The sequence below is a fragment of the Podarcis gaigeae genome (genome assembly GCF_964106915.1).
Source record: "Podarcis gaigeae genome assembly, chromosome: 3".
NCBI lineage: Eukaryota > Metazoa > Chordata > Lepidosauria > Squamata > Lacertidae > Podarcis > Podarcis gaigeae.
In genome coordinates, this window is record NC_139680.1 from 13,563,259 (window position 1) to 13,586,095 (window position 22,837).

Genomic DNA, 22,837 nt, shown 5'->3' on the forward strand with positions numbered 1-22,837 from the left:
TTAAATAAAAGGACACGTTCTACTCATGTAAAAACACCCTGATTCTTTGACCGTGCACGGGCCAGACTGAGAAGGCGATTGGGCCGGATCCAGCCCCTGGGCCTTAGTTTGCCTACCCACAAAGGATTTTGACCGGTGGGTGAGACAACCTACCTATCAATCATGTGATGAGATAATGATGTTATATGGCTGGCAGGCAGCCCTGCCCACCTGCCAAACTTGGCCCACAAGGAACAGGTCCCGTGAAACCAAAAAGGTTTCCCAACTCTGTTCTAGCATAAAAACCTCATGGGCATTTTTACTGTGAAAATGCTATGTGTGGTGTATTAATGTATTAATGTATTTACCCTCCCTAATCTCTCCTTGTGAGCACACAAACACATGCCTCCACTGTCTGCTGCTGTCATTTCCTGTGCTGGTTTCCCATTGAAAAGTGCTCCCAATGCTATTAGCCGCCCTGCTGAAGCTGCTATTTTCAGCAGGAAAATTGTACTGCTGGCACTGCTAATGAGTGAGCCCCCATCTATGAGAAACTGTTGTGAAATTTCTCCATCCCTTTGGAGGAGGTGGTCTTCCCAATTTCTCTGCCTGTATATAAGGCAGCAAATTTCCAGAGGCATTTGTGCACAACTCTATTTCTCCTCTTTCCATTCCAACATCATGATGTATTGTAGAGCACATTGGGACTGAATGGATGGACTAGAAGGTCCGCCCATCCAAAGTGCTTCCATCTTACCTGGGTAAGTTTCATTTTGTTATCCCTTATTATTCCACCATAAATCAGCTGAGGAGCTGCATTCAACTTTATGCTGTTTTATGTGAAACCAAGATCATTTATATCTCTGGAATGGAATACACCACAAGTGGCTTCCTGGGCTTTCCCATGGTGCAAATATGCCATTATTCAGAGCTACAATGGTTCTTGGAACAGACAATCTCATGTCCTTCTTCCAACCCAACGGCTTTCTGGCTTGTGTAAGAACATGGACCTCTGTCAGAAAGCAGCTCTCTGGAATGTGCTTGGAGTTTAATAACCAGAAGGTTTTGGTTTCTCCCCAGTTGGAATTTATTCTACTCTGTTCCTCAAGAGAAAACACACACACACAGCTTCAGCCCAGTCAGAGAGGAAACGTCTCAGACCCTCCTCCCAATTTCTGTCCCTATGACTAGTAAGTATCTGGTGGCTTTAAGTCACTTGAAACCCCTAGCCAGGAAGGAGGTAGGGTACATGGAAGTTACTGAGGATTTTGTCAAATGATCTATGTGAGAGAGAGATTGTGTGAAGGTTGTGCTCTTGTCCTCACATTTCCTGATGGAGAGATCTATCCTCAGCTGGGAGGGTGAGCAACTCAGAGACTGCTCTGAATGGCCGATCAAAAACTTGCAAGAAGGTTGTGAAGCACAGGCAGAGATGGATGTGGCTTGGGGATAGTCCTAAGGACCAGACAGAGAGGGGTGGAGAGTCACATTCATTCCCCAGCTCTGAAATTCTTCACCGCTGTCCTAAGCTTATCTTTTCTCTCTCTTGATGTTGCCTCAGACCGACAATGGGGGAAGAGTTTGAGATGCAGAAGAAGAGTTTGGAAAAGGGCATTGGCTCAATGCTGTGTATGCAGAAGCCCCCAGTTTCAATCACTGGGAGCTCCCGGAGATCCCTCTCAAAGAGTCACTGCCAGTCAGTGTATACAGTATTTAGCTCAGTGATCTGACTTGGTATGGTAGCTTCCTAGACAGGCTCCATAACTCCAAGCATGGAGAGAAAAGCCCTTAATCAAAACAGACTTTTCATTTTTTAGAATTTCTTTTTTAGAATTTATCCTTTCTTGGTTCTCTTTCATCTTCTAAGCAGACCTGGAACCCTATGTCTGTTCCTTGTAGAGGCAGGGGAAGATGGGCTCCACAGGGGAAGTGGAACGATGCCTCTAAGTCTAGTCCCTCAGAAAATTATTTCCTCATTTGAAGACTCCTTCTTTTACCTAGTAGGGAGGAACAAAGCGCCAAACAGTTCTTATCCATCACAATTGTATGAGAAGTTGGTTGCGACTAGCTTTTGCTGGCATGCTACCAGTAGTTGTTGCTTGGTGAATATGGCTAGCTAAAAATATTTGCAGCAAAAGCGAAAACATCTGCTCAGTTATTTTGCGTCCAATTTTTAAATAAAAGAAAGCTAATGGATGAACCCAGTATACCCAAATGAGTCCTCTGTTCAGCCATCCTTTCGTTCTATTTATAACCCATTTCAACAGGGATAGTGATTGATTGCACATTATCTCCAAAGTCCTGGGTGACCAGGTCACAATTTGTGGGTGAGTTTAGTCCACAATAATCAGAAAAGCACTATTTGTTTGTTAATTACTTGTTGTTATTCTAGTGACCAATTTATGCACTATCTTTCACCAGGAAAGTGAAGCAGCAGCACTGGCTGTAGGGTAACATTGCCTCAGGTCCTGCCAAAGGGAATTATGGGGGAAAGCAATATGGGTCCTCTTCCAACTGATGTCCCTTCCACACACTGCATCAAGTGGTGGAGAGTGTCATGCCTGGTGTCCAAATTCTGCCCTCCTGGGCTCTTCTATCCAAGATCCTTTCCTCAGGAACATCCTTCACTAGCTCTGCTTCAAACCCTCCTTAAGTTTTCTTGCCTGGCTGGAATGTGTCCTTCAACTCAAATAACACCTCATCATTACCTGGATGCAAGACAGAGAGGCAGAGTCATCTGGATGGCTACTATTGCAGAAAGAAAATGCTGGAATTGATAGATATTTGCAGTGGTGGCTGATGCCCCATGAGGCTGGCAGGACAGAAGGCAGGAAGTCATTAGGAAGTCCACTCACCTTTTCTGGTGGGTGGCGTTGTGGCTGGGCAGCTGTGATCTGATACTGATCTGGCACGGATGTAGGGATTGATGCTCCTGACTTGCCTCATCAGAGCTGGGCGGGACCACCCTCAGCGTGGTCCCGCTGGCCAATCAGTGCTGGTTGTGGGTGTGGCCACAGGAGATTTAACCACGGTGAGGCCAGGGACCTCCCTCTCCTGCAGAAAGATTCAGGATCAGAAGGAGGGGCTCCCCCTAATGGTGGTTTACTCTTAGTTGGACTCCCTGCTGATGGGCAGGAGTTGAGATATAGCCAGGCTTCACCCAATGCCTAAGCCAAACTACTCACATCTATAACCAATAAAGTTGTGGCCTATTAGAACCCATAAATCAAAATTACTTGTGTACAAGTGTTTATTAACTACTAATGAACTGTGGGTCATGGGGGCTGGAGATTGACAGGCAAAAGCCACTCCTCTGATTGGATGTAAAGGCTGGCTGAGGATGGACTGAAATTGGTGGGGGCAACTGTTTACCCTAACAGTTCAGCTTCCAGTGGACATTTGGTCCAGTCTAGCAAGGACTTTTCTTGCGTTATTGTCAGCTTGGTTTCATCTTAAATGTGCACTCTGCTCCTTTATAGATTAATCTCCTATAGCAATTATTGGAGTGGGGGGCAGGCAAGCAGGCCTTTCCCAGTGGGAGGTTCCTCTACCTACCCTAGTGCCAACAGACATTGCCTGCCCTATGGGAAGGAACATATGAAAACAGCTCCTGTTTCAATGGGGCTGGCTGTTTGATGTGTGAGCATGTGGTTCTTGGTAAATCTGTTGCATTTTATACATGTTCACCACTTTGAGGAGTCGAGTCAAAAGTCAAGGTATGAGTCTACGAAATGAACCAATTGGCTGAATGACAGTTCACAGGCCACCAGACTAGCACCTCCACAAGAACCGATTTCACTTCCCCGATTGAATGAGTTGCTTGCAGAGCAATGTCTTGGATTATTATTAACATCAGATTCCAATCAATTGTAATAAATTAATCAACTGAAGGTACACATAGATAAAGACACTCATGCCCTTCATATGCAATTACCCTTCTATGAAAACGACTAAAAGCATAATATGAGCTTCCCCTCAACCCTCCACCAGCTTAATCTGGTACTCACAAGCCAACCTCATTTGAATGTATATGTGTAACCAGAGTTATTACTGGAATGTATTTCAGTTAGAGAGGGATTTGATGAAATGTTATAAGTATCTGAGCTACTTGAGGGCTTCAATTATTATTTTTTCTTTTCTTTTTTAAAGAAAAAAGACAGGCTATGCTTACATACTTCAGCTTTGGCAGAAGCCTTAAGTGCATTTTGTTCTTTTTCTCATTCCAACCCCTCTTCCATTTTAGCAGCCTCAGATTCCCCATATGCTAGAAAGTGTTGGATTTCTGTTATGCCATTATGCAGTTTTTGGAGTCACAAGCCTCTGTTTACATTCCAGACTGTTGGAAGTCTCACAAGAGATGGATGTTGATATTACTGGTTTCCTGTTTCTTTGTCTAGTTGTTCACTGACTCTCACAGAGAGCAGGTGCATATTCTTTTCTGTCCTGCATAGTTAGAAATAAACTTAGTGATGTAGCACATATTTCCATCTCCTTCTGCTGTTTGTATACTCTGCGGAATGGGGAAACGTGCCTGAAGCCTCATCAAAGGCTGAGGTTGTTAATCACTGTCGGAGGAGGAGAGCCTGATGGATTCTGAAGTACGCTGTGGAAGAGAGCTATTTCAGCTCAGTCGAACGCAAGCTCCAACAGGAAGACCTCCATGCTACTCTTTCTCTCTTAGCTGTAGTGCAACATTTGAAATCCCTGATATAAACTGAGGTAGATTTCCGCACGGAATATGCACGTTAAAGACATTCACCACAGCAAGATTGCAAATATGGATGTTTTTATTTGCCCCTGCATCTCTCCTGCTGAGTTGTTTGGTGTGCGCAAAATCTTTTGAAGATAGCAATGACTTCTAAGCACTGCAATGGATACTGCTGGGGGGTTGGGATACCTATGGATCAGAAAATTAGATGTTTCCCCCCCCCCCACCAACACACATTAAATTTTAAAATGTGACTCACATTGCAACAAGCATTTGATCAAATACTCATGGAATATATTTTTTTAACACAATCCATTTTATTAATAAAGACTTTTTTTTAGTGGAAAATAGAACCCCCATTACAGTGGTACCTTGGTTTAAGAACAGTCCGGTTTAAAAATGATTTGGTTTACAAACTCAGCAAAACTGGAAATAGTTTTTTGGTCTAAGAATGGAATCTGAACAGTGGAAGGGCACTGGGAACAGGCGGTCTCATTAGGGAAAGTGTGCCTCAGTTTAAGAACGGTTTTGGTTTAAGAACGAACTTCCGGAACAGATTAAGTTTGTAAACCGAGGTACCACTGTACTTTCATTCTTAATCAATTATCTGTTCTGGGAACATGGGCTCTGCTGCAATATTCCTTTGTCTTTGTTAAGGCTACTTTGTACAATACACCTTCTGGTGTGAAGATTAATCTTCTTTAAAAATAAATTTATAGTTTCTGATGCATAAAAGGGGCAGGGTACTATTGCACACTATAGGATTGGTTGTAGCTCAGGGTTAGAGCGTATGTGTCAGAGCTGCCTCTAGGTCCCAGCTCACAGAGGACCAACGCTAGGCTGTCGTAATGTACAAAAGTCTTTATTGAAGTTCAGTTTCCATTTCAAAGCCGTAGCGCGCAGCCCTACGTCTTAAACCCTAGATCGGCGAAGTCCCGTCTGAGTCTCCTCCTCTCTGACACCAGTTTAAGATCCTAGCCCTGCTCCACCTCTTGCGCTGCTCTCTCCTCCTCTGGGTCCTCCTGCCCGCTGGGGCATTGCCCTTTCTGGACTCTTCCGACGCTGAGTCGCTCAGCTCCTCCCCCTGCCTCCGGCGGGCTTTAGGACCCGGTTCCCAATCCTCATTCTCTGCTGTCCCGCGCTCCTGTACATTTGAACTTGCCTCTCGCGCCAACCCAGTGACCTTTCTCCTAACCGTCACACTACTTGTGTCACTGCTTCCCCCTTCCGGGACGCTGGCCGGATCTGACCTCCCCCCCGTTGTCTGACTCTCCGATGGAGGCGTGGTCAGCTCTGCCTTGTCTCCTCTCCCTGGTGGGGAATGCACTGGCCCCGATACTTGGGACTCTTCCCCCCCACTCCGCTCTGGTGGGGAAGCTGGTCCTGATTTCCAACTACTGCTCTGGGAGTCCCTGCTGCTGCCTTGCTCCTGGGGCGTTCCCCTTGGGAACCCCCTACCCCTGGCTACCGGCGCCCCCTTCTGTGAATCTTCCGATTCACTGGAGAGGCTCATGGAATCCCTCGGACCACTGTCATCTCCTACGCTCCCCTCGGATTCCTCCCCCTCGCTCTCCATCTCCTCTCTCCCCTGTGCCTCTGCTCCTGAACCCCTGACAGTATGCTTTGCAAATGTTCCCAGGATCAATCCCTTAAACCCATGGGAGCAAAAAAAAAAAAAAAAAAAAAAAAAAAACAATTGCAGGGCAACACATTCTCAAGCATACACATTCAAGTATATACCGGTAGTTTTTGTGTTGGAGAAGGTAACATCAAGCCTTGCTGAGATTGATGACAAAGATTAATGTTGGGAATAAATCTCTTGTTGCTGGTAAACACCAGAACACAGAAAACAAGGGGCCCAATGAAAAGAATACTCTGGGTGTTTTGTTTTGCACTTTTGTTGTTATCCCAGATAGGCTATGCTACCAACCAACATTACCAGTCGAGGCAAAGATCCAGTAAAGGTTTGGGCCACCAGGGGCTGTGTACACATTATACCAGGAGTCAGCAAACTTTTCCAGCAGGGGGCCAGTCCACTGTCCCTCAGACCTTGTGGGGGGCCGGACTATATTTTGAAGGGAAAAATAAAAAATCGTCCCAGTATGCCTGAAGGAGTGTCTCCACCCCCATCACTCTGCCTGGACGCTGAGGTCCAATGCCGAGGGCCTTCTGGCGGTTCCCTCATTACGAGAAGCAAAGCTACAGGGAACCAGGCAGAGGGCCTTCTCGGTAGTGGCACCCGCCCTGTGGAACGCTCTGCCATCAGATGTCAAAGAGATAAACAAGTACCTAACATTTAGAAGACATCCAAAGAATCTTGGGAACCTCACAAAGCTCGCAATTCCCAGCAACAGTTCCAGGATTCTTTGAGGAGGTGAATGTGCTTTTAAGAGAATGGATTGACTTTAGCATTTTGCTATTACAAATGTCTACACAAGCATATCAGCTTGCCAGAAGGAACAAACCCCACGTCTTCTCTCCTGTGCACCGTTCCGAAGGCTCTCCCGAGTTCTTGGGCCAATTTTGAGGGCATGCAGCAGATGGAGAGAGGGGGAAGCCTTCTTGCATTTGGAGAAGCTCTTGCACAGGGCTTCAGCTGATGGGGATCGTTAGATGAATCTCACCTATAGTGTATGCAGATGCAGCCTAAGCCCATGTTTTTAGAGAGTGGGTTTCTGATGGGGGTGGAAAACCTGAAGGCAGCTGAGAGACCTAAATATAACTCTGAGCTCTTATGCTGACATGCGAAGGACTGTTTGAGTCTAGATACACTTGCTTTGGGTTTCAAGTTCTGTGAAACGATTGACTCCTGATCCAATGAATCTGCTTTATTATAGGAAAGCAGACAGACATTTATGTAGCTTTGACTAAAGCTTCACCCCTTGGCATGTGGGTTGGTCGGAGTTAGTTCTTCCACACTCCCACACTTATTGGGGGACAGGAGGTGGGCAGGTGTGGAGGACTCCCTGGTCCTGAATGGGGTAACAGTGCCCCTGAAGGACCAGGTACGCATCCTGGGAGTCATTCTGGACTCACAGCTGTCCATGGAGGCACAGGTCAATTCTGTGTCCAGGGTAGCTGTTTATAAGCTCCAAGTGGTACGCAGGCCGAGACCCTACCTGCCCGCGGACTGTCTTGCCAGAGTGGTGCATGCTCTAGTTATCTCTTGCTTGGACTACTGCAATGCGCTCTATGTGGGGCTACCTTTGAAGGTGACCTGGAACCTGCAACTAATCCAGAATGCGGCAACTAGACTGGTGACTGGGAGCTGCCGCTGAGACCACATAACACTGGTCTTGAAAGACCTACACTGGCTCCCACTACGTTTCTGAGCACAATTCAAAGTGTTGGTGCTGACATTTAAAGCCCTAAACGGCCTTGGTCCAGTATACCTGAAGGAGCGTCTCCACCCCGATCGTTCTGCCCGGACACTGAGGTCCAGTGCTGAGGGCCTTCTGGCGGTTCCCTCGCTGCGAGGAGTCAAGTTATATGGAACCAGGCAGAGTGCCTTCTCGGTAGTGGCACCCGCTCTGTGGAATGCCCTCCTATCAGATGTCAAGGAGATAAACAACTACCAGACTTTTAGAAGACATCTGAATGCAGCCCTGTTTAGGGAAGCTTTTAATGTTTAATAGACTATTGTACTTTCATATTCTGTGGGGACCCACCCAGAGTGGCTGGGAAATATTATTATTATTATTATTATTATTATTATTATTATTATTATTATTACTACTACTACTACTGCTTTGCACAAGCAGCATGCAAGTCAGAGCACAGAACAACACAGCAGTAGTATAGGACTATGCAGGTGGAAGTTCACATTCTTAGAAAGTCTCCCATACAAGAAATGTTGCCTGCACATAAAAAATTAACATGCCAGGGAGAAGAATTCTAGTGCAGTCTTGCACAAAGGTCTTTTTTTTTAGTGAGTAGCAGCGGCTTCCACCCCCATGGAGGAGCATTCCATCTTGTGACCCCCCCCTCCTGGCAATCCAAAGTGGTATAGTCCAGCTCTTCCTCATCGGCTGCCAGAAATCAAGCCATAGCTGCCACCCAGGGAGCATTCAATCAACATGAGATGGGCAAGATGGGAAAAGTTCAGAGGTTAAGGATAAGGCCAGGTGGTGGTGGAAGGATGACCTGAGGGAAACCACAAAATGGCAACCCCATTCCTGCCTGGGAAGAAAGGGTGAGTGAAGATCTGCACCAGGAACAAGAGGGTGATAAATATCTATACAGGGATCTGCTTCCCCTGTGAATCTGCTTCCCCTGTGAATCTTGCCACCAGAGGCGGTTGCCTCATCTTGCCTCATGGGTGGACTGGCCCTGGATGCTTCAGAAAAGATGGTGGCAAAGCTACATTAAATAAAAAGTATGAACATTCTACTTACTGCTCAGAAGGTATGCAGCAGGGGATCCTGGGTTGCTCTGATTATGATATTAAGATGTATCTATAGATACCTAGGGGTAAGTACTGGCATGGAATACCTTATGGATGATGCTCCGTTAGGATTTCATCTGAAGCTGGATCACGAAGCTCAGGTCTAGTTTCAGTAGCTCAGAAGATCAGGCCATTAGTTCCAAATAAAATTGTAAGAAATAACACCAACATAGGCTTCACTGGCAAATTATTTTTGTAACCTCAAGTAAAGGTAAAGGGACCCCTGACCGTTAGGTCCAGTCGTGGCCGACTCTGGGGTTGCGCCGCTCATCTCGCTTTACTGGCCGAGGGAGCCGGTGTACAGCTTCCGGGTCCTGTGGCCAGCATGACTAAGCCGCTTCTGGCGAACCAGAGCAGCACACGAAAAAACCATTGAACTTCCCACTGGAGCGGTACCTATTTAGCTACTTGCACTTTGACGTGCTTTCGAACTGCTAGGTTGGCAGGAGCAGGGACTGAGCAATGGGAGCTCACCCCGTAGTGGGGATTTGAACTGCCAACCTTCTGATTGGCAAACCCTAGGCTCTGTGATTTAACAAACAGCGCCACCCACGTCCAACCTTAAGTTTGTGGTTTATTTCTTTAGTTGTGATAATCCCCTTAAGCACTAACAGCACAAGCCTAGGCATGCCTACACAGAAAGATGTCTCACTGAGTTCAATGGGACTTACTCCCAGGTAAGTATATATTGGATTGTAGCCTTAAGGTGTTATGCAAACTGAAGAAGCATTACTTAGTTACTTTTTTGACTTGGTTTTTAAAAAATAATTAATGTATTTGTGATGGAATAAAGTACAGGATCTTCATCATCATTGACAAATCTATCTAGAATCAACAGCCTTCTAACTTATTGTTTTGCTTCTCGTTTATTACAATAGGGAATGACCAACTTATTTGTGTTGAGGGGGGAGAAACACCCTTCATAATGCAAAACGTTCTAACCAGATATGTTAGATTTTGGGTCAGATAATTTTTTTCAAGTGAAGTCAGTAATAACAAAAAAAAGTTGGAAAATACATGGCTTTCATATTGTGCATAATTTTTTAAAAAATCATTAATAAATAAACCCCCTCCATCATGGAAATAATTATGAAGCACTTATAAAGGCAACGCGCTATAGGTCTATGGTAAACATGCAAATATATTCAACAAGCAACACAAAATTGGTTGTAGTAGTCACTGCTGAATTCACATTCCAATAGGGTCTACACAGCATTTCCCCCTGAATGGTGAACATGTTGACTGGAATCTTACAAACACTTGAATTTCAACTTGGGAAATGCCCTGTCACTTGCTGGACATCTTGAGGTTGGTGTTTGACTCCAGAAGCGTGACTCTAAATAATGAATACGAATATTGTGACACTGGAGTCAACACAGACTAACACAAAGAATCGCCCACATTGCTAGCTGAGCCCAATCATTAAGTCTTTCTTCTCCAGTTGACTTGGGTCCCCAGACACATCGTATGTTGCCCTATAAAGGATGTGAAACTGTGTGGTCAATGGGATTCTTTTGTTTACTTTTTCCACTCGAAAAATGAAGTCGCCCCATCCATGTGAGGTCTTCTGTTTCCGCAATAATGCTTTCCTTCTCTCTGGTCTCCTGTGGATCTCCCCCAACATCTCGTTTGGTCCCTCCCTCCAACACTCTAGGAGAGATTTACTGGGGCGCAGTGGGGAGGTGGGAGATGAGAAGAAGGAGAGTTGCATTGCCCCAATGGGGAGTCTTTGCATGAATGGGATGACTTCATTGGGTACAGCCCCAAGACTCCTGCTGTTACACTACAAGCTGCACACAACCAGGCCTGCACAACATCTGTGCAACTCACCAAAAGGGTCACAGCTTGCTAGCTGTGCACTGTGGCTTGTTATGTGTGCTGTAGCCTTCTGTTTCTGCAGGCCAAGCATGGTTAAGGTGGTATACTGAGCTGTTGGCAGGCCACAGCAGGAGACTGCAGAGGTCTCTGTTTAGTTTGGTGTTCACAAATTGTGCAGGCCTGTCTGAAACAAAGGCAATGGCAGGGCTGCGGGAGTTTGAGCATAAGCAAAATCAGCATCCAGCTATAGGCATATGTCATAAGTGGCATATGTCACTCAACTGCAGCCTTTGCAATTGAATTATTTTCACAACTGGAAAGCTTACCTCTTGGCAAGCAAATCTCTATCTGGACACTTTCTGTGGACACTGATGATTTGATATACCGCCACACAATAGCTGTCAGTTTGACATGATAAATATAAATATGCAATTCAGCCCTTGGCATAAGGTCCTGTGTATTTTGTAAGATACTCATCGCTTCCAGACAATACTGAAATCTTTACACATTATTTCCAAGGGGAGAAAAGGTATCTTGTATTGCTCAGCAAGTTGAATGTTTGCAAAATGAAGATGTACATTTGACTAACACAGATGAAAAGTTCTTGTCAACATTCTGAGCTGTTAAAGTGTGTGTGTGTGTGTGTGTGTTCCTTTCTCATCAAAAGGGATAGAAAAGTAGGAAAGATCTCACTCAAATGCTTATTAACTTACATCTACCACCTCTACCAGCACGACCGCTATGACATCAAAGTATTGTAAATTATCAAAAGCAATGTACAGAAAATTACAAATTCATTTCAAAATACGTCACATTGCTACAACTGAGATAAAAAGTGCTTGTTCGTTTTTGTCAGGAAAAAAGTCCTTCTGAAGTAGAAGTGCCGCCTTGCTTCTGTTTCAAATAAAAAATGGATGCTCCATCTGGGTTGTGCTACAAGTAATGTCCTTCTGCTTTGATAGTTGACAGACTAACGACACCGATGGATTGTGAAAGGTGCATCCCACACAGGAGTATTAACTGTCAACATGCCTGGTTACCAAGCAAAGGGAAAAAAGTATCTTCATAAACTCAGAAAAGTCTCCTTCATCTTGTGCCAGCAGTGGTAGCTCAACAGAGGTGCCTTCAGCCTACTTGCCAGCTTTCATCCAGCTCCTCCAGAAGAAACAAAAAGCGAGGGGGGAACCCTAGTGGATTTAGTGATGCCTGTATTGCCTCATGAGAGGCACTATGCAAGAAGGAGGCCCAGCCAGTTTCAGAAATGGGTGTCTTAACAGTTCCTGTGCTGTTCCTCTCTGGGAAGGCTCCCTCACCAACATCAAGTCTAAGAAGCCACGGAGTACCGAGGAAACCTGGAAAAGCAAAAGCAACATTGTGAAGAAGGCAACACCTAAATGATTGGTGCTGCAGCCTTCTGTCATTTAATAGCCGTGTGCAGCACAGCTGTGGGACTTTCATGTGTTCAGGAGTTCATTATCCAAGACCCGGTCTATGCATGCAGCAGAATGAAGGTGGGAATAAGGTGGCGAAGTTCTAGATTGTGCCTCTTCAAATCTTGCAAGAAATTGAAACAAGTGGCTTACAACAGGAGCCGACTTCATGAGCAGGTGTGTGAAGCTGTGTGCAAATCATTGAGCAGGTATGTGCCAAACAGCGCTCTGTTCGTAGCCCCAACCACTTCCTCTTTCTCTGACCCCCAAATAACCCCAAAGGTACCATGGGTGAACAAAAGGGGAAGCTTTGGCTTTGGGGAAGAGGATTACATTCTGAGCAGAGGGTCCAGGAATGCCATCATCCAACTAACTCTAAGACAAGGCAGTTTGAGGACCTATTTGTTCAGGGATGTGCTTGAGGATGAATCTAGTTGCATCTGTATCTGCTTGGCCACTGTGAAAACAGGATGCTGGACTAGATGGTCCAGTGACCTGATGCTGCAGGCCTCTTCTTATGAAGGTAGCTGGTAATGAGCACAAGGCTTCAGTCCATCAGTGCTTAACGTGATGATGGGAGATTAGGGGTGCACTAGCTCAGGTCTAGGGAACCTTTGGCCCTCCAGTTTCTGTTAGACTCTAACTCTCATCAGCCCCAGCCATTATAACCAATGGTCAGGGATGATGGGACTTATATTTGTTTGTTTATATTTTTCATTTTTTTACATTTCACTAATTTTAAAATGACTTTGACATTTCAAAACTTCCTTCTCCCTCTTTCTGCGGTTCCTTAAATTTGTTTTTAATATCTTCTGCATATCCAAATTAACTCAGTTTGCTCATTTATTCATCTTCTTTAAATTTATACTCATATAAAACTACAGTTTATTACAATAATCCTGCCAATGCTTTTATCTGTTTATAATTTATCAATAAACGATTTTCATTATTTTGTAAAAAAAAATTGTTATCCTAATTTCTTATTCTTCCAGTAAGTTTCACCATTTCTGCATATTTCTTAACAATAAAATAATAATAAAATGTTATTTATATCCCACCCTCCCCAGCCAAAGCCAGGCTCAGAGTGGCTAACAACAGCAAAAATAGCACAATTTACATAAAATCACAGTCAGTCAATTGAAATACATTCTAAAATCAATTCAGAATCAAACTGATGGCAACCATTGGGCTAGAGTTCTATGAGGATTACAGAAGGAGGGGGTCAGACTGCACCTTGGCCAAAGGCCTGGTGGAACAGCTCTGTCTTGCAGGCCCTGCGGAAAGATGTCAAGTCCTGCAGGGCCCTAGTCTCTTGTGACGGAGCGTTCCACCAGATCCACAGATTTGTATGCATTCTTCCTTTGCTAGGACTTCTGCTTCTTTTCATTTTGGGGCAAGTAACATTCTTGCTGTTGTAGTAGCATACATGAATAAGTTTCTATACAGTTTATGTATAGACTTATGAACCAGCAACATCTGGGACGTATGAACCAGCAACACCTGTAGGGCCAAAGGTTCCCCAGCTGCCCACAACCCTTCAGTCATATACTTATTACCCTTGTCCATCACCTTCCACACATTAGAGGGCAAAGGTCTACAGTGGTGAGCTTTATCCGGAGATGTAGGCTCCCTGTGCATAGTTTAGACTGAGTCATGATCATGCAGGGAGCCTTAGAGGCATAGTGCAGCTTCACCACTACAGACCTTCTCCTCCAATCATGTTTATGTGGGTGACACAGGGCGACAGAGATGTGAAGACAGGAGCCATCAAGCATGTTCTTTGCTCTCTCCCTCATGCAGTTCTATTTGCCTGAGGCTCAGAATGACTGACCAGGGCTTTTATGAAAGTGTGGACCCTCTGACCTTATGTAGATCCTTCACCCTTGGTGGTAAATTGTCTCGGATCCTGCGCATTGCCTGGAGAGGTGGCTCATTGAAATAAGGCGGCTCTCCATCAATCATCTCTATGACCATGATACCGAGGGACCAGATATCCACCTGCAATATACATCCATGTATTAAAGTCTGAAAGGTGCTGCAAACAGATGTCTAATCCCCATAGAGACATTGTCCTATCAACATTTTAAACGAGTTAAGTCTGCTTGGTGAAAATCTCTCCTGAAGGGCTGATGACACAGGGTGGATCTACATACAGGGGGGAAACCTGCTACGAATAAATCATAAATTAAATCGTTATAGCAAAAGAAAAAAATGCTATGTAAAAAATGCATTGAATTTTTTCCCTTTCCAGTGCCATCTGGCGTTGCATGTTTATGATGCATTCAAAACATTAATTTTTTTATTTTTTTATTTTACTAATGTAGCTGAGTCCCAAGAGTGAGATCACACATTTGGATCAGGGTGGCTCTGGAAACCCAGGCAGTGCTTTTTTAAAATCTGAAATTTCTTTTCCTGCTGGAATAGACAGTGTTACCAGTTTCCATGCACTGGGTTTCACTGGGTATCACTGCCTATGCTTAAATTTAGTAATGCCACTGAAACTAGAAATTAGTCAGTTAATTAAGTCAAAATCTAGTGTGTTTGTAATTCTCGGCCTTTTGGTGAAGATCAAGTGCAGTACAGTTAATCCTTGATTGTATAATGAGCCCTGACTCTGGTTCAGTGAACGTTAAAATTTTTCTAATTCGAACTGAGATTGATTATGAGTTAATTTATATTTTCTGTGCTTGCACAGTCAGCATGTAGATTTTGTGGGGGGTGGAGTAGCTAAATTCAAAGATGCTGCAGATTGTTGTTATAACTTTCGATTGAATGTGTCATGCTGGATTCGGGATTCAGTGAACAAATAATAATAATAATAATAATAATAATAATAATAATAATAATAATATATTAGGTATACCCTGCCCATCTGGCTGGGTTTCCCCAGCTACTCTGGACGCTCCCAACAGAATATTAAAAACACGATAAAACATCAAAGAAATAATAATGAAGTGTGCATGCACATGAAAGCTTATACCCAGAACAAACTTAGTTGGTCTCTAAGGTGCTACTGGACATTTTTTTTATTTATTTCAATATTATTTTTGACAGGGTGACTTTGCCCATCAACTACAGGCACCCTGGCCCAAGAAATCATCTGAGCAGAAATCCTGTTTAGTGGGTAGGTTTATTTATTTATTTAAGAAAATACTCAACATCAGAAAGCTAAAACACAGTATTAAATAATGAGCCGTGCTTTATTTTGCAACTTCAGTATGATAGGCCCTAAAATGCTATGTCCTTATCTTATGTGCAGCCGTAAGGTGTAGGGATATCGCAGAGTAGACAGTGAGGTCCGGAGGGAGCACACTCTCCACCAGCAGGCAGCCACAGTCTGCCTGCACGCATGACTCTGGGAGCAGGGAAACACCCCCCCCCCCCAGACAAGCCACGGCTGTCGGAACATTGTCCCCTATGTCTGACTTTTACGGTCTCAGCAGTCAGCGGTGTCCTGTCAGTGACATTTTCCCCCTGAGACCTTTTGTCTCCTTCGTCATACACTGTGCAAGGGGAAAATGACGCTGTGGAAACAGGTGCCAAAATAACTTCGTGCCACCCCACAATCTCAGGACGGAAGATGTGTAAAGGTCACAGCCCAAAATGTATCTGCCTGGCTTGCATATTTGTCTCAATAAAAGGAGGCTCCACAGGAATGGCAGCAGCTCGCTTCAGACCACCTGTGCGCAGCTCACATGATGATCAACACCTGTCTTGGGCCTTCACTTCAGTAAGGCATGATGGATTTTTCACTTTGCACTGAGTAATATATTACATAATCAATGCATCCCCAATGGCCACTTACAGTTTCCCTTTCTAAACATGCAGTATTACCAAGGAAGACACTGGATGGAGAAAAGTATCAAGCAAACTGCTGGTACATGAGAATCCTTGCAGCAATTTCTGAGACTCTGATAGCTTCGGTGGGGCACCGAAATTGCTGCAAAGGCCTGTCCGTTCCCATGAAGCTTCTCTCATGGGAAAAGGTTAAATGTGCAAGGACATTTTGAAGCTGTGGTTTGTAGCCGATGCTAGTTCTAGCCACTGAAATCAATGCACATGATTAACATAGGCACCAGGGCCATCTTAAGTATATCTGGCGCCATTGTGCTGGGAGCTTTGCAGGGCTAGAGGAGGCGGGCAGGGGCTGGAGGGCAGCTCCTCCAGTGGGGAAGAGGTAGAGGCTCCGGGCGCAGCGCTGCTTCAGCGAGGCAGGCGAGGGCGACGAGCTGATGCCAGGAGGAGCCACATCCAGCCTCCGCCTCTTCCCTGGCACCCTCCAGAACTTGGCGCCCTGGAGTCCCGCACCACTTGCCTCTATAGGCAAGACGTGCCTGATAGGCACATTGAATTCAATGGGTCTCCTCTTGAGTAGAACTTAGTTGAATGGAGCCCTTCGTTGGTATTCATTGGGACCATTAGACTAGCTGCTTGGGGGTTCCATAATGCCCTCCAATGCAGCGGAAATAAAGATGGGGCCACACAGGGCCACTTTACTGGACCTGCTGAAACACCTGCTCCACTGGGCTCTTCCATCAACTACAGTGGTACCTCGGGTTAAGAACTTAATTTGTTCTGGAGGTCCGTTCTTAACCTGAAACTGTCTTAATCTGAAGCACCACTTTAGCTAATGGGGCCTCCCGCTGCCGCCGCACCGCCGGAGCACGATATCTGTTCTCATCCTGAAGCAAAGTTCTTAACCCGAGGTACTATTTCTGGGTTAGCAGAGGATGTAACCTGAAGCGTCTGTAACCTGAGGTACCACTGTATTTATTACCTGGCAGCAGTGATAACATCAGGCTACAGTACAAGGAGCGGTGGGAAGCAGGGGCACTTATTATTATTATTATTATACCGCCTTATACCCGGGGGTCTCACGGTGGTTCTCAGAACAAAATCAAGATATAAAAGCACAAAATACATAATAAAAATAAAAGCAACAACCCAATAGTCCCCTCCAAAAAAACCCCCTATATTTTAAAAGGGCATAGGATGTGCATCAGATTAACCAAAGGCCTGGTTAAAAAGGAATGATTTTGCCTGGCACCTAAAGGTGTATAATGAAGGCGCCAGGCAAACTTCCCTGGGGAGAGCATTCCACAGACGGGGAGCCACTGCAGAGAAGGCCCGTTCTCGTGTTGCCACCCTCCGGACCTCTTGAGGAGGAGGCACACGAAGAAGGGCCTCAGAAGATAATCTCAGGGTCCGGGTAGGTTCATATGGAAAGAGGCTTTCCTTGAGGTATTGCGGTCCTGAGCCTTTTAAGGCCTTATAGGTCAAAACCAGCACTTTGAATTGGGCCCAGAAACTAATTGGCAGCCAGCGCTGTCAGACCAGGATCGGTGTAATATGCTCAAACTGTCTTGTTCCGGTGAGCAATCTGGCTGCTGAATTCTGCACTTCTCTGAGAAGCCAGATCCATTTGGCTCTACCATTTCATTTTAGCTTTTCATTATAAGAACTGTCATGTAGCTTTAAAAATAATGGTGCCTGGGTTTGTTTGCTCTCCTCTTCCCTCCTCCTCCCTTTCCCCACCTTTCCTTTTGTGCTGTTTCTTTTAAAGTGTAAGCTGTGTGTAGGGACAATCTTTGTTTTGCTTCGTGGCATGTAAGCTGGTCCAGAGTTCTTTTTTGCTTTGATGATAATGTGCTTCTGTTTGATGGAACGGTTGATAAAATGAATATATGTTGCTGTATGGAACAAAACACCGATTGTACTTACCTCTGTTCCATAAGGCAGTCTGGAGATCACTTCAGGTGCCATCCAATAGGGGGTTCCAACAAGTGATTTCCGTTTCGGAACGTCTTTTGAAACCTGGGCACAGAATCCAAAATCTGACAATTTTATCTGAAATTAAAAACCCAAATAAATAACACATTAGAGAAATAATCCAGTGAGCAGTATTCAGACATATTTAGCAGATGCCCATCATTTTAGCTGTACAGTATTGATAATTCTCTGTTAAAACTAAGCAAGGCTCTGCTTTGGTAAGTGATGGAATTGCATATTTCCCAAAGTAGCCAAGATAAAGCTTACTGGGAAATGTGCATGAAGGTGTTAATACCATAGAGTAAGCTGTCCAGCCAGACTTGGCTATGTCCACTTCCCCTCACCTTGGGAGGAATTAGGTAATCAAGCCTAGGAATACCTAGGAAAATCCTCAATGATACACTGGGCAATAGATATCGGTCATAATATAGATATGGAAACATGGAAACGATTGTGGAATACGGATAAAAAATTTACAGCCTGTTATGGTTTAAGAGAAAATTATATGAAAATAATATATCATTGGTATCTAACACTGAGTAAACTGGCAGAAATGTATAAATCTAAATCAAACAAATGTTGACAAGGTAAAGAGAAAGAAGGTTGTTTTTTACCATATGTGGTGGCCTTGCAGTAAGGTTAAAGCTTACTGGGAAATGATATATAATGAATTGAAAAGGATGTTCAAAATAACCTCTCTCTTTCTGTGTGTGTGTGCGTGTGTGTGTAAACAAACCCCCAGAAGCTTTTCTATTGGGAATTATAGGGTAGAAATACCTAAATTATATATAAAAAAATATGTATGCTACTACAGCAGCAAGAATGTTACTTGCCCCCAAATGGAAAGAAGCAGAAGTCCCAGCAAAGGAAGAATGGATACAAAAACTTATGGAATATGCAGAAATGGTGAAACTTACTGGAAGAATAAGAAATCAAGATAACTAACTTTTTATTAAAAAATGGAAATGGTTTATTGAATGCCTACAGATAAATTGCAAACCAATAAAAACATTGGCAGTATTATTGGAGTAACCTGCAGTATCATAAGAGTATATATTTAAAGTAGATAATTAAATGAGCCAATTAAATGAATCTGAATATGCAGAAGATACTTTAAAAATAAATAAATTCAAGGAATCGCAGAAAGGGGGGGGAGGAAGTGAAACTCTGAAATGTTAAAATGATTGTAAAATTAACGAAATGTATAAAACTGAAAAGTACAATTTTGAAAAAAACAAAACAAAACAAAACAAAACACAAAGTAGCCAAGATAAGGGGAAATGAATAAGGTTCATCCAGGGATGTGCTGGAAAATGAAGACCGTTGGTTAGGCTGGGAGAGAAACTTGTCTGAAATCCTGGAGAGCAATGTAGACAATTCAGAGCTAGATGGACCAATGGCAATACAGTAAGAAATTCATTTTGCAAGCACCTCCATCATGTCTCGAGCCTTTTTTCTTTTGGCTTTAATATACTCTAATTACAATAGACATTATATAAGCATGCACAGCAGCTTGGCCAGCTCTGCTAGCAAAACAGCGATGTACTTAGAGCAAAATGAGGAACTATTCTTTTTATGAATTCATAGCAGAACCAGTTTTTTTAGAATGCCATTGTCCATCCAGATAACCAGATAGCACCTATTGTGATGCCCTGGCAGAAGGCTTGTGGTTGAGCCCCGAGGCTTTGGGTTTGCATGTCAGAAACAGGAAAGGCAACACACCAGGTTTCCAGCTCATTTGTCATGTTGGGTTACAGTTTGCGATCCAGAACAGAAAGTTGAAGGAAGAGTCAATAAGGAAGCTACATAAATGGTTGCAATTGCAGAGACCAGCATTTTATTATAAGCCTTGTCTGTCTGGTTTTTTGGCATCGGCGCGTATGTTACTTTTAATCAAGTTCTTCTTGCCCATTTCTCCTACCCCACAAGTCGACGTCGTTAAAAAAAGAAAAGCGAAAGAAAGAATGGTTGCTATTTGTAAAACAAAGGCACCCATAAGCACAAGCTTCTTTTTATACCATGACAGAACAGATTTAGCCAAGGCAAATTTTGGGTGCCAGATCCATTTCCCTTGCTGTAGGAGAGCAAAAAGGTTTTTGCATGTCGATTGCTCCTCTGAATAGATAAAAGAGATGCTCCTTTTAAAAAAAGAAGAAGAAGAGGAGGAGGAGGAGGAAAAATAAAAGGATTATACAACCTCTCATGACAAAATGTGCATTGTAGAGAGTAATAGGCATAATGAAGCTTTGTATGCATATCTACAAAGCAGAGAGGAGATGGCTTTTCATCAGCACCTCTTCTTTTTTTAAAAAAGCAAAATCGAAGAACATCTATTCATGATGATGGAAATAATTTTCTTTCCTTTTTGATGTTGGTCTATCACTCTCTCTGAGAAACTCTGCAAGCGGTCAACTCTATCGCAACTGTGCAGTGGGTTTGTGAGTGATTGAGGGTGTGCATGGTCAACTTAAAACCCTGTGAAGTCAATAGGATTTTTGTGGGATGTAACATCACTGAAGCAGTCAAACAGAACTTTTCCTGTTTGCTCAGACTGGACACACAGGGGAGTATTGCTCCAGGATTTCTTGTCACACCTGATCTGGAGCTTTCTCCCCCTGCATGTGATCAGGTAGGTGGGCATGATGATCCTGGCAGACCCTATAAAAGGGGCTAGTCAAGCAGCCATCTTCCTCTTGAGAGCCAGTGTGGTGGAGTGGTTAAGAGTGGTGGAGTGGACTTGTAATCTGGGGAACCAGGTTCGCATCTCCGCTCCTCCACATGCAGCTGCTGGGTGACCTTGGGCTAATCACACTTCTCTGAAGTCTCTCAGCCCCACTCACCTCACAGAGTGTTTGTTGTGGGGGAGGAAGGGAAAGGAGAATGTTAGCTGCTTTGAGACTCCTTAAAGGGAGTGAAAGGCGGGATATCAAATCCAAACTCCTCCTCTTCTTCTTCTTCTTCTTCTTCTTCTTCTTCTTCTTCTTCTTCTTCTTCTTCCTCTCTTGCTCTTGCTTACTCTTACCCTTGATGCCTTTTGCTGTCTGTTGGCTCTCAGCCAGCAGCATATGGGCTCACCCCCCACAGAGGATGAACCCACACTTTTCTCTGTAATGGTAACTGCAAGCTAAAGCCTGCCTTCAGTACCATACGGTGAACTGAACGTAAGTACACCTTAGCATGACTTTTAAAAGAAGACTGTTGAGTCATTATTGTTTTTAAGAGAGAACTAAAGCTGGACCATAAAGAAGACTGATTGCCAAAGAATTGGTGCTTTTGAATTATGGTGCTGGAGGAGACTCTTGAGAGTCCGACAGACTGCAAGAAGATCAAACCTATCCATTCTGAAGGAAATCAGCCCTGAGTGCTCACTGGAAGGACAGATTGTGAAGCTGAGGCTCCAGTACTTTGGCCACCTCATGAGAAGAAAAGACTCCCTGGAAAAGACCCTGATGTTGGGAAAGATGGAGGGCACAAGGAGAAGGGGACGACAGAGGATGAGATGGTTGGACAGTGTTCTTGAAGCTACTAACAAGTGTTTGACCAAAGGCAGTGGAAGACAGGAGTGCCTGGCGTGTTCTGGTTCATGGGGTCACGGAGAGTCAGACATGACTAAACGACTAAACAACAACAACAAAACGGTATTTACCAGGAACAATCCAACTTGGACAAGCCAGACTGGATTGCTTAACTCAAATGATTCTCACGAATCCATCAACTACCTTCCTGCAACATAAAAGGGAATGTGCTCTGCTACTAGCTCACTAGCGTGAGTGAGGAAGGATAATATTTAATCAATATATCCTTTCCTACTATCCTCAACATCCCCACAATTTTGGTGAGCCTAAGTGTATGCAGCCTGAATCCAGAAGGAACATTGAAAGATAAAGCATTATTTGGCAGTGGCAGCCAGCTGCATCTCTACTTGGGAAACGAATGCTCAGCACAACCTTCCTAGGCCGTTTGATAACAGAAAGAGGTACATTTCAACCTTGAGTCCCCAGATGTTGTTGGATTACAACTCCCCCATCCCCAGCCAGCTTGGCCAGTGATCGGGGGGATGGGCATTGTTGCCCCAACAACTTCTGAGGACACAAGGTTGAAGAATGTAATAATAATAATAATAATAATAATAATAATAATAATAATAATAATAATAATTTATTTATACCCTGCCCATCTGGCTGGGAAAGCTAAGGAATATTGGGAGATGATATACACAGAAATAAAAAAGATGCTAATGTTGACACACACACCCCGCCCGGAGATGTTCCTTTTGGGTATAATAGAGGGTGAGATATCTAAGAATGTATTAAATCTGTTTCTTTATGCAACTGCTGCAGCCAGAATAGCCTATGCACAAATGTGGAAGGACGAAAAATGGTCCAATGAAAGAGGCTTGCTAGAATAAGTTAGTAGAATATATGGAGTTAGTGATGCTGACTGCAAAGATAAGAAACCAGGATGAACATACCATAGGAGAGGAATGGTAAAACTTTGCAGAATATTTAAGAATTACAACAGTTATATAAATCCCCAAGTAAGACCAGGCATATGAGCAGCAGCTAAATTAACTAGAAGGAGTGGAAGGGTATGTAGCACAACTAAGAGTCAAAAGGAACCCATGGAGGAAGGTGTGGGGAAGTCGAATAATGTAGAAGGATGATGAAGAATATCATGAAATGGATGTAC

General features: G+C 44.0%; 2 protein-coding genes across 7 annotated transcripts in view; one reads left to right on the forward strand and one right to left on the reverse strand.

The window, feature by feature from the left end:
- The window catches only part of PLCB4 (phospholipase C beta 4), a 665,275-nt gene that overhangs the window by 235,149 nt on the left and 407,289 nt on the right, over nt 1-22,837 (forward strand). The window lies entirely within an intron of this gene.
- Nucleotides 1-22,837, reverse strand: part of PAK5 (p21 (RAC1) activated kinase 5) — a 264,301-nt gene that overhangs the window by 135,641 nt on the left and 105,823 nt on the right. For 5 of the 6 annotated variants that reach the window (XM_083730256.1, XM_083730254.1, XM_083730255.1 and 2 more), the window contains 3 exons: nt 18,101-18,226; nt 14,243-14,377; nt 9,982-12,301 (listed from right to left, as the gene is read on the reverse strand). In XM_083730256.1, coding sequence (XP_083586382.1) covers nt 12,146-12,301; nt 14,243-14,377; nt 18,101-18,226 — 417 coding nt within the window. In that variant the 3' untranslated portion in view covers nt 9,982-12,145. Of the gene's footprint in view, nt 1-9,981; nt 12,302-14,242; nt 14,378-18,100; nt 18,227-22,837 lie in introns of those variants that run through there. The other variant, XR_014561916.1, reaches the window with a different exon arrangement.